This window comes from Callospermophilus lateralis, unplaced genomic scaffold, assembly GCF_048772815.1.
Source record: "Callospermophilus lateralis isolate mCalLat2 unplaced genomic scaffold, mCalLat2.hap1 Scaffold_101, whole genome shotgun sequence".
Taxonomy (NCBI): Eukaryota; Metazoa; Chordata; class Mammalia; order Rodentia; family Sciuridae; genus Callospermophilus; species Callospermophilus lateralis.
The window spans coordinates 4,418,423-4,431,448 of NW_027510272.1; the positions used below are offsets into that span (position 1 = coordinate 4,418,423).

The 13,026-nt window shown below is 35.2% G+C and overlaps 1 protein-coding gene across 1 annotated transcript in view; it reads right to left on the reverse strand.

Annotated features, from left to right (window-relative positions):
• Positions 1-1,310: 1,310 nt before the first annotated feature.
• The window catches only part of LOC143639946 (nuclear factor 1 B-type-like), a 120,839-nt gene continuing 109,123 nt past the window's right edge, over positions 1,311-13,026 (reverse strand). The window contains exon 16 of the mRNA XM_077107969.1: positions 1,311-2,030. Within this exon, the coding sequence (XP_076964084.1) occupies positions 1,901-2,030 (130 nt within the window). The 3' untranslated portion in view covers positions 1,311-1,900. The remainder of the gene's footprint in view (positions 2,031-13,026) is intronic.

Consider the following 13,026-nt stretch of genomic DNA (forward strand, 5'->3'; position numbering starts at 1 on the left):
CTCTCAGTACACAAAAGGACCTCATCACACTGCAAAAATAGCAGTACCCACTTTGGTCAATTAAAACAAACAAACGAAAAAAAAAAAAAAGCATACATTATTATTTTTTTTTAAATCTGTGTACTTACCTATAATAACCAATACAGCTAAAAGCACTACCTACATAGGCAAAACTTGGTATTGCATAATTCGTATAAATTTGAAACCCCTCCCCCCCAAATATTAATTGGAAGATGAAAAACATGAAAGGTTAATAGAAAAAACACCAAAATACTGAAAATATTGCTGGTCGATTACAATTTTTAAGCAGCAACTATACACAGCCATGATATGCTTTATAAATGTGAGATAAAGGTATAACTGTCTAAAAAATCCATGATGTCACACATTTTTCTTCGTCTGGAGTGCAAAATATTTTGTCATAAAAATGGTAAAGATTTAAAATGATAATAAATGCAGCAAAACAAGTGTAGTGATGTCACTTTTTGTGTTTTTTTTGTTTTTTTATGTTTTTTTGTTTTTTAGATTTCAAGGCAAGGCACGTAATGTGGACATTATATCTTCGTGCAAATTAGGATTACTGGAAAGAGTATTTTTAATTAAAATTTTAAGAGATGTAGAGGCAAAATGTGTCTGCCCATGCACACTACGGATCTGTCAATACAAGAAATTTGTTGAACAAGGCTAATGTCTGAAAGCACCATGCAAGTTTTCAGCACCCTGATTACATTTATTTTCTCAAGAGTGCGTTTTTATATCCTACACCCTGGCGTTCCCAGTTTGTAAACTGTAAGCTTTACCCTTGTGACATGGATTTGCCTGCCTCTTTGTCTCTATAATGCAGATTTTATAGAACCTTTTGTACACCCTATGGGTTCTTGATGCAACCAGTAATTTTAAATAAATAAATTCTACCTCCACGGAGGCTGCAGCTAAACCAACATAAGTGCTGTGTTTTCATTCTTTTTTTTTTTTTTCCTCAAGCACACGATTTGTCTTGATTTAATGCCTTTTTAAATGCCCTCAAAAACTGAGGGGAAAATAAATTCATTCAAAATTATTTTAAATTCTTTTTAATCCCCTCAATTTAGAGTCCAAGGGCTGAAGGACTTATAATCATGATTCCCCTTTAGATATAAATTTATAAATTGCACTTGCCTCTGTTAAGTGTTTCTTTTGTGGGGAAAATATTATATTAATTTTTACTGTTGCATGCTGAGATAACACTTCACCTACATAGAGGCATTTCTTCCATAGAGCCTTTGTGTTCAAACTGTTTTTTTTCCTTTTTTTTTTTTTTTTTTTTTTTTTTTAAGATTTCAAACTGGGTTACACACTGGAAAAGGCTGGGTTAAGGGCCAAAATTTAATAAATCTGTACTGGTAACTAAAGGCTACAGAGATTTTATATATTTTTTTTTAACTTTTAGAAATCAGAGTGCTTATAAAACGGCTGGCTCAAGGCTCTGTCACCCAGCACCTCTGACGCCGCCTCCTAGCCTTCGTTGGTGAGATAACCAGGAATAGTGATTCCATGCGTAAACAACAAGAATACTAAACCAATAAAACTAGCTTATCATGCAAATATTAAGGCATCTAGAAAGTCAGTTAAAATATATTGTCATAGAGACAGAACATCTATTTCCCAGCGGACTTCATGTAACAAAGGCTACGTTGCAGGGGCTGCGATCTACCATCAGTGAAATATCATCGACCCTTTTAATGTCATTATAGTTTCAACCTTAAGGGAATTAGTGATTGTAAGTGCTGCAATTGCTGGTCTATCATCTTCTTTCTTCAGTTTCTTTCCTTTCTCCCTTTGTTTTGTTTTGTCCAGTCTTCCTCTTTTCCTTTTTTTTTTTTTTTAATTTCTTAAAACTATTGTTGTATTTCTTTTTCCCTCAGTTGCTTGTTTCTGCTTGAAGGAAAGGTTCTCCAATTATGTTCAAACCATAATTTTGGACATTTGCCGGTAGGATGGGTGTCCTATTTGACACTTGGAAAGGAACCAAGCTAGCCCAGGTACCAGGACTGTTGAGAGGAGAAGGGTAGTAGGGAAGGAAGAAAAAACAGAAAGACAATGTTAAAATCTGCAGTGATATTAGAAATACAAATTCCAGATGCATCAAATTAGTTCTATAACTTTATTCAAAATTAATGAGATAATGAGTCTAACATGAGATAAATATGCCAATTACACATACTGTAGCTACTTATACTATATGATCTATTTTTTTTCATGAAAAGTAAGACTAACTGTGAGTCAGAAAAACCTGGAGTAGGATACACACAATCATCGAACTGATAAAGTATATTCTTCCTAAAATATTTGATCCATTTGGACATAAATAGAATGATTTTTTTTTGTCCGAGAAAAAAAAAAACAGCAGTCCACAGTAATACCAATATACTGTAGTTTGCCAGTTATATGACACTATCTTGTTTCACCTTTATTTCATAAGCAATTCAGTAGAAAGATGGGTTTCAATATTTTACCTACCTATTGTGTTGAAAAAAAAAAGAAAAGTGTAATGGAAAAGATTTTTTTTCTCCCTCACAAGAGGAAAATACTTTTTCCAGGCTGTCTTATACGTAATGTGTAATTGGAAATGCTTGATTACCAAACATATCTTCATTGGAAATTGTTAGTAAAGATCAAATAGATGAAAAAATGGAACAGAGGTTTTGTTCTCTGCAGAGCATACACTGTGAGAAATCATCGTAGGAGGCCACAAGGACCTCTATGCCTGTGCCTCCTAGGTCTAGAGCTCTCCAGTGGTTTCCTTATCCTCCTCTGTCAAAACTTATTAAGAGATACAACCAAAGTTTTCCTTTCCATTTATGCCCTGCCTTCAACATCACCACCTCTGAGCTGCTCTGAACTGGAGGAGTGGGAAGGGTGGGGGTAGGGTGAGGTGGAGTGGTCTATTGAAAGGATAAAGGGATGAGATTTCTGTCTCTCTTCACATCACCTCAGTTTTGACCTATGTTGGGGTTGTGAAAAAAAAATTACAAAACAGTTCTCTAGTTGCTACCAGCTTAATCTCTCACAAAAAAAGTGTCATCACATGTGGGAAAATAACATCAGATGTGCATACCACAGGTTTGGGGCACACCTAATCTGATGTATTGCTTGTTTCAATATCCAGCTTGGAACAACTGTCAGCTAAGTAACAGCTGCGTAAAAAATGATGAACCAAGAAAACATCAGACAGACAATTGCATACCCAGCTAAATCAGAGCCTGGCATTGAGACAAAATTTAAATTTCATTTAGTATCCTTTGCTTTACTTTTGCAACCATAAGGTAAGATATATGCTGTTACATAGCTTTTGATCTAGATATACTCATTTGTTCATAGTTGAATTCCAAAGATACAAAAGGCTTTATGGAACATGAAGGAACAAATTTGGATTGAAATAACACTTGACATACAACTTTTTTACTCTGCTGATATCTCTATGCAATATGTGACATATCACTACATGTCTAGGTAGATAATTCTGAGATACTTCAACAGAAAAAAAAAAATCACAATGATCTTTTTAAATCAGGGATTTTATGATCAGTTGTCAAATTCCATGACCGCAAAGTCCATCTCTTTTTTGCTAATCATTTAGTGTAGGACCAAGAACGCAGTAGATGTTCAATGACTTTTAAAATAAACAAATCAATCATTTCAAATCACATCCAATAAACATATTTTAGAGGTGTTGCCTAAGATTGTATATACTCATCAGTACATTCTGATTTGGTCCATATTCGGAGAAAATAGATATCTGATTTAATACTTGCAGGAATAATCACATTCAAGCTACAAAGGTATGTCCTCATTATCTAAAGAAAATTGTAATCTTAAAGAATAAGAATATTTTTCACTGAAGTCTTTTTAAGAGATGTAACCGTTTTCATTTCTCTCTTTCCACACACATTTTCAACAACGATCACTGCAGTTTGCACCATTGATTGAGAACAGCGTTACATAATGCATTCTGAAGCTCATTTTCCCCTCCACTGTGCTTCTACTGCACTTTGTACATAGTCCTATTACAGCTTATATTACTTCATTTCATAATGATCTGTTATCTGCAACATCTTACTGGCTGAAAGGTGAACTCCATAGAGAAAATGACCTAGTCTTATCTATCCTTATAGAGCCTGGCCATAGCCAATGCAAACTATTTCTTAACAAAATGAATTACAAAATAAACAAACATCCAATATTTTTAACCTGAAGTAAGAGGGCTATGTAAAAAGAAAAAAAACCTAGCTTAATAGATAATCCTTGGCAGCAAAATCAACAAGAATTCCAAAATAAGCGAGCTCCAAAAATTCATTTTGAGACTGCACGCTTTAGGAATATAAAGTAAATTTTAATGATTGAAAATCAGTGTGAGCTGGGCCTGGTAGTGCAAGCTTGTAATCGCAGCGGCTCAGGAGGCTGAGGCAGGAGGATCACGAGTTCAAAGCCAGCCTCAGCAACTTAGCCAAGTCCTAATCACTAGTGAGACCCTGTATCAAAATAAAAATAAAACAAGGCTGGAGATGTAGTTCAGTGGTTAAGCACCACTGGGTTCAATTCCAGAAAGAAAGAGAGAAAGAAAGAGAGAGAGAAAGAAAGAAAAAGAGAGAGAGAAAGAAAGAGAGAGAGAGAGAGAGAGAAAGAAAGAAAGAAAGAAAGAAAGAAAGAAAGAAAGAAAGAAAGAAAGAAAGACAGACTGTGGTTTCTTAAAGGACAAGTCTACCAACTAATGGCAGAAAAGACAAGAATTCAGGGTCTATCTTGCAATTGATTTTTTACTCAGTTCTTTAGAAGAGACATATATTAATATTCTTTAGAAAATCCTCAATAAAAATAAATTGTTGGTAATCACAGGACTCTTGCTGTAGAATGTCTAACAAATTTAATTTAAATGTTTATTTAAACCTTCTAAACCTCCCATCCTACATTATGACCATATCAAAATTGCAGTGTGTAATATATTTGTCAATACTGTTTATGAACCTTTAGGGGGAAATAAATCTCAAACATTAACACTGTGCAGACCCCATATATGAGTTTTACAAGCCTCTTATTGCCAATCTGTAGGTTAAGTTCAGAACTATAAGGCACAGACATTTTTTAGAGCTTTTTCGGCAGTCCCATTGAAAAAAGGCCTGGTAAGACTAATTCAAAGCCCAGGATAACAATGCAAAGAAAAATATTTTATTTACCAAAATAATCTAGATCATTTAATTTCAAAAGCACAATGCCTAAAATTGCATATTCAAGTAAAAATGTAGCAGTGCTTCTTACAAATTTGATGCTGTCTCTATGTACAAATTAATGCAAATAGTCATATGTATGAATAAAATAAACACACATATTCTTACACAAATTAGTTACTTGTAAGTTATATGTAATTTATGGTGAAATGAGAATTATATGAAAAATCATATGTTCAATTCAACAATCTGTCATCTACCTAGCTACCTAGTAAGAGTCATGAGAATCTAACTCTGAAAGGAGGTTGAATGCAGCTACTTCATTGTTATGTCTTCAAGCTTGCATTTACTTTATTATCATTAATTTTCAAAAGTCAAATCATCTTTCTTTGGGCAAAGTAAAGATGAACACATTTGAAAGTTGAGAGAACATCTTTAAATATAATATATACTGGCCATGATCACTAAAAAAAGAAAAAGAAGAAGGAAGTGGAGGAGGAAAAGGAAGGGAGAAAGAGAAGAAGAAGCGGGGAGAAGAAAGTGTAAGTACTATGTGAAAAGTCAGGCATTACAAAAAAAAAAAAAGCACAAAGTATTTTAATACAAAGTGCAACTCGCCCTACTGATTTCTACTCTCTCTATATGAGATACTTCATTATAAACAAAATATATAGAAGCTAAATCAAAATTCAAAAATAAAATATCTCATTGAGAATATTTTCACATAATTTTGAACAAATGTATGATATAGCTCCTCCACAGAGAGGGAAGAGGAAACAAATTATTTTGATCTTGAGAATATTAGTGGTGGGAGATAGCCCTGCTTCTTTTATACTGATAAGACTACCCCCGGAGCAATGTGCTTCTTGGCATCACTCTTCAAGAGAAACGGACTCAATGGTGTTGCTTTATTAAAGTAACAGTTTAAGGGCAACAGGGAAGACAGGACAGTGGAATCAGAAAGAAATTCAGACTTCCTCTGTAAGATTCACATGGATAAAATGAGCACAAAGGGGGAAATTTTCCCAGGACAACCATGCTGAAGACCACTAAGAGCAAGGTGACATCTTTGGTGTTTTACATATGCTATGTCACTTCCCTCTATCAATGAACTCTTGAAATGACAACAATTTTCCCCATTTCACTAAGGAAACTGAGGCAAGTTGTTCAGTCTCCACTAGTCCTCAGATATAATAAATCAATTCTGTCTGATTCCCATGGCCATTTCACTATAATATATTGCCTTCTTAGAAAGTCAGATGTTGCTAGGAATGAGCACTTGCCTAGCATGTTTGAGGCCCTGAATCAGATGTTGATCCAACATTAGAAAGAGCTTTTAACAATTTTCTGAAGGCAAAATATATTTACTTCAGTAAACAATGAGCTTCCAAGACTCCACACAAGCTGAATCATAACCTCGATAATACTGAAGAAGAGAGATTTGTGCACTGAATATGTGGTTGGGCAGGTGCCGCAGTCTGGCTGGGCACAAATCACGAGCCACTCAAGCAGGAACAAACTTTATTTCCAAACTCCACCAGCACACTCCCGGGAAACTCTCCAGAACGCCACCCACGTGGCTCCTCCATGAACACACCACACACCAACCGGAACTCCCACCACACAACGCGAACTCTTCAGGAATCCCCGCGAGAGCTCAACCAGAACTCAACGGGAACTCCAACTCCTCGAGAACTCAAAAGTCATCATCTTAATGGCTTGCTGGCATCACCTCTCAACCACTACTTCAGGCAAAAATGCCATGCGTAATCCCGACTTGGCTGTGGCCCTCAACAGGCAGGATGGCAAAGCACTCTGAAATTCTATGAACCTGTTTCCTTTAGAAACAAATGGTAACACTATAATCAGGACTAAAAGAGAAGAAGGTACCCACTTCTCCCTTTAAAAATGATACACTATTTACATATTTTTTAGCCTAGGAAAATTGGATAAAATAGTTGTTCTTTGCATCTAAGGAATCCATGATCTTTTATCTTTCAATGAAAGAGAGAAAATTGTTCTCTGCAGCCAAACCAACATTTGATGGTTATGGGTTTTTGTTGTTGTTGTTGTTGTTGTTTAATGTGTCCTGTGACTGAGTCTTTGAGGCCCAAAAGGATTGGTCTATTAGCTTTAAACACTCTAACCCATGAAGAACCACAGAGTACCAAATAAACATATTAAGTCCTTGAGTTGAATCAGGAACCAAAGTGAAAAATTTCATCTTTTCTATTAGTTTTGGGTGATTAAAACAAAAAGAGCTACTTGAAACTGGCAAAATTCATTTATTACTAGTACATGTTTATTTGATAATGAATTGGACATTCCATTTGTTAGACAACTTATAAAATGTCAGAGTATCCAATACATTAGTACTTTTCAGAAGAATAGCAGTATTATCCGTTCGGGTTTTGTATACTACATTTACTTCAAAAACAATAAGTGCTCTTTCAAGAAGCTTAAGAAATACTAAAAAATGAAGCACCAAGAATTGAAAATATTCATATAACCTCAACTGTACCAACAGCCATGTTATTTATAAATAGTGATAAAATAAAAATGGTCTGGAAAGCATGAGGAATGTATAAAATAGGTATCTTAACAGAATTTGCCTTTAGTTCTTTTGTACCAGTTTCAGATAATCTCCAAGACTGAAGGGTTGTTTTTTTTTTGTTGTTGTTTTTTGTTTTTTTTTTTTTTTTTTTAGTTCTTTTCCTAAACACTCTAATTCTTGACACAATATTAATATACAGGTTTTAGTACCTCTCGCAAAATAATTTTCCCTATTGATTGCTAAAGGCATGTCTGGAAAAATCAGGTATGGTGTGTTAGGTAAATATTCATTAAGTTAAAAATCATGTTTTCCTTGATTGTATATGTGTGCATTTGCTGTGGCTGCTTGCTTTAATATAATATAAAGGCAAATCATGTCTTTGTGAAAAAAATGCTCACTCAGACCAGTGGAAGAAATAAATGGGTAGCATTTAAGTTGAACCTATTAATGTTACTTTAGAACAAAGATAATAAATATAATAAATATACCAGTGGCTAGCACTTAGATACTGGTTATTATTTGCCAGGCTCTGTTTTATGTGATTGAGATTGACCTACTTAAAGCTTTTAATCCCCACAGAAAACCTAGGAGAAAGTGTCTTTATCTGTTATTTTAGAGATGAGGAAACTGAGCTAAGAAGTTAAGCATCTCGCCCAGCTTATATTGCCACTGTGTTGTGTAAACCAGGATTTTCCCTCTAGCAGTGTGGACTTAGGATCTATGCTTTTAACCTATACATTTCACTTCAGCTGCGTCTTTTGTGAAATACACTTTCTTTTAAAGAAAAAAAGAAAAAAAAAGAAAAACTGGATAATAGTTTATATTACAACTGATTTTTTTAAGAGTCAATAAACAAAGGTCCATATTACTTAGACACACTGAAATTTCCATAGAAGTATAACTCTTGCCCAAACTTCAGCATAAATAACTGTATTTTATCCATCTAATCCCTGTTGCTTTTCAGTTGAAAGAAATATGTATCTTTCTTTTATGGATGTACAAATATGTATGTCAATAATTTGCTTTCAATTCCTTTTCAGACCAGGCCAGACTGAAAGCAAAAATTACAAGGGCTTATATAGATCTTAGGTTCCTTTAATTTATTTTTCCCATTTTTAAGGATCATTATTGCCATCTGAATGATCCTATTTGCATGCAAGATGATTTCTAATGATTATTACTATTTGTAATAATCTGTATCAGAAAGCTCCCTGGCTAGCTTTTACCTGATCTGCAAAGTACTCTTGTAGGCTCTCTGGGAAACACAAAATATCATAAACTGCAGGTGGCTCATGGAATTATTCTAACTACAAGCAATAGCACTTTCATAGTAATGAAAGAGAAATGTATTTGTTTCTTAACTAAGTAGGTAAATAGCCTTCTTTATTGCTACTCCTTGGGGACCAACAGTTTTGAAAATAACATCAAAACAGTAAGCCATCAAACCTCATTAGTTTATATTCAATTATTTCAGATGTTTTTTGGTACTGGGGCATGCTAAATTGAGGGTTAACTTTACCATGCTTGAGTGCTAGCATGTTCTAAGTAAAATAATGGAACATTCCAGTGAAATATTTAATCTAATGAAGAGGACAAGGTAAGAAAAGCCCTCACATATGGGACCATTACAACTAAGTATTAAATTACTATACTTTTTCAGTAAAAAGCTCTACATAATCCTAAAAGATCCTTCAACAAGGCAATCTATACCCTTAAAAGTAACAAAAGTCTATTTCCTTAGAATGTTTAATTTAAACAATAATAAGAAAAAGTTCTTTCCCTCAATAGGGCAAATTAAGTAGATTTTTTAAAAAATTATCTTTTCCCTTTTTTAGAGCTGAAAGTGAAAGGTGGAGAATTAATATGAAGACAACTAATAAATATGATACAGCACACACATGCACACATATACAGCAACTTATGAAGCTGGGAAAGTCAGGCTTACAGTAGTAATTTTATCTCCTCCTACAGATATGCGACAGTGGAGAAGCCCACATGTTGATTTCCAGCCTCCTTTTCTAGTCTGTATTCCTCTCCACCCCTAGGCTCCTTTTCAAAGCTATTGTTATAAGTGCTACTTGCTCCTCTTATTTGCATATGTGATTCTTCAACAGCAGACAAAATTCTCTACAAAAATGGTGCTTCAACATAGTGCCTTTCACTACAGAAAATCATCCAAGGCATACTAAGTTAAATGGAAATATAAGTTTTATGCAAAAGCAAAAAGTGATTATTTCACAAATGATTTTTATTTCAAAGCAAAAATCAGCATTACTTGCCCAATTTCACGTCTAAGGGATAGAACTTATTGGTATCAGAATTCTGAAATAAAGTTACCAAGGATTAAGAAACTGAATGCTTTTTGATAGTGTGCCTTTTACTCTGTTCATATGTGCAGAGATCGTCCTTGTAAAACAAAGTGAACAAGCCTAACTTTCGACAATTTCTGACTATTCCACCTTTGTGTTTTTCAATTTCTCAAACCTCAATGGGCTTTTGCCTTTTCTTTTATAATTCATGGTGTTTATTATATTTATTCACTCATGAGCTTTGTTATTTAAATACCACTAAAAATTCACAATACACCTACTCACAGCTCTAGTAAACACGAGGTTCAAAAAAGGTAAACTAATAAATGGTGCATTGGCTGTTGAAGGAGCTCATTCCTCAGGGACCAAGAGTGAGAATACAGCACTTTATGTAAAACATCTTCACGTAAGGTAGGTGTTTGATAGACTTCCTTTTGTTGCAAAGGGTTAATCAGAAAGGTTTACATTTGGGAGTGCTGTGAATCATGCTCCTCCCTCTCCAGGAGCGCTGCCAAAAATCATCTGACAGGAAACGTACGATTAAGTTTGTCCTACCTAAGCGAACAAAGAGTGCTCTGAACAGGCCACCGGTTTACTGCAAAGCGGGAACTTTTCTAATCCTGCTGGAATCTGCAGTGCTGCTCAGAAAATATCACGGAAAAAGTTGTTTTCTTTCCTCTAACATCTTGTCTCTGGATCATCTCATTTTGGTCACACTGCCGATCCTGCTGCTTCTCCCATAAAGGTTAACTTAAAGCTCCAAACATAATCATGTGGAAAATGGACATTATTGATTCCTATGGCCCATTGTTCCCCCATCCTAAGTCCCTGAAGTTCAAGTTCAATCTGGAATTACATCATGTCTGGTTTCTCCTGGTTAGCAGACGGCTTGAGACGTGACCACAGCTACAGAAAAAACAAACAGCCTTCTTCACGCTTCGGCTCCCCTATCGATTCAAACGTAAACTTTTTTTCTTTCTCTCAAGTATGCTTCAAGTATGGAGCATGGTTAATTTAGAGATTAAGTTCCAAATTAGATTATCTAATGGCATCTTAATGGATTGCTGACCCATTTCCTGTGGGATGGCAGCAGGCAAGTCTGGCTGGAATACAATTAATTTCTTAGGAAGTGTTCTGAAGAGTTTGCCTAGATAAAAAGGAAATGTCGTATTGCACAAATCTTTCTTTATAAATGGGCGAAGTTAGGCAAAAACTACAACAAATCCCAATGTATTTTTCAACAGCCAGATCAGAGACATTGTGTGTTTGTGAAAACCATATCAAGATCATTTTTAAGAATGGTAACCTTTCTAGTTTTTGATTTCATAACAGGTGCAAATAATTTTGATGAGAATAGAAAGGAATTCCTTTCAAGAGAATGTTCATATGGGGAGAGCAATACTGGTTAGCAGCCCTGTTAGTAAAAATTATCATGTGAAATTTTGGCTTTTTCAATTTTCTGCCTTGAACCAAAGTTTCTTCCATTCATCTATCTTATCAGCATTTCTATCATGGTCCCAGAGTGGTGCTAGGGGCCCAGGATGTGTATAAAAAGTTGTACATTCTGAACACACTTTAGAGCTAACAGCTGAAAAGGAAACTTAGCACTCTGAGAATAAAGCTCCCCCCAGGAACTCCAGGAACAACCCAGCTGTTGTATTATAGTTATGTGTCAAGATAACGAACTGAGAGCAGGAAATGCTAACCTAGTCAATTCTCGGGGATGGCCTAAGTGTAATGTTGAAACAAAAGTTAACTCTTAATTCCACCTAAGAACAGACCATGTATTGCCACTACCCCACACATGCCACAAATCTGTGGATATAGCCACACTTATATCCACACTTACACACTTATGCATAGATATATCCATACATTTATGTGCATATGAACATACAGTTGCAACCCAATATTGAGAATTATTTTTGCTTCAATATTCCTTCTTAAGCCTTTTGAGAGCATACATTTTACCAAGAAAATGTTATGGACAAGGGCCATGTTATGCAAAGAAAGTTTTATACACACACACATATATATATATGAAATGAACACTGTTACTCCTTCCTTTTTGCCCTCTCTTTCCTGGCCAACCAGATCCAAATAACCTTTACTGGCTGCTAAATTTCTCTTGGGAAATCAAGCAACTCTCTAGAATTGCAGTAATAAACGACAATTTCTTACAAAAACATGTGTAAAGTAACTACAAAATGAAGTATTGAACTCATGGAAAGGAACTGCTAACACATGTGACACCGAAAAGAGCTGATAAAAGTCTTTTTGGTGCCATTCAATTATGGCATCAGCAGAGACACAAAACTCCTTCCAATTATTTTAGTAAAATCTTCATTTATTCATTATTTCAGAGGCTGAGCAAATGGTTTGTGTAAACATATCCTTCAGTAACACGCACATGTTTATTTTAGCCATCTGAAGGCTTCTTCCATGTTTATATAAGCCATCAGACACATGCAACCCTCACTTGTGGCTTTGCGTCTTCTTGAAAAGGGTGAAGGGGGAGAAAGGAGAATGAAACAATAAATCCAGTTTCTCTTTTGCATAAAGCACTCCCTCCAATGTTTTAAAATAACTTATGTTTATATTATTCTTGGGTTGTCCTTCAGCTTTCTTTTTTATTCAATTATATTGCTCTTTCATATTCAATAGTACAAGTAAAGTTCTGCTTATAGTTTCAAGAAAGAAAGCCAGTTAGAGAGTACCTGCTGTAGTACAAGTAAAGTTCTGCTTATAGTTTCAAGAAAGAAAGCCAGTTAGAGAGTACCTGCTGTATGTGTTTACGCCCACAGAATGCACATATGCAAAAAGAAAGTGTTTTGTCCACATAGAACAAAGCACAGACGGATCAGTGCCTATCACAGACACATCAGTGCCTAGCTTGAGCAAATCTGGCACCTATGACCCTCCCAGGAGTGGAACCCATTCTCACTGACATGAAAGTGAG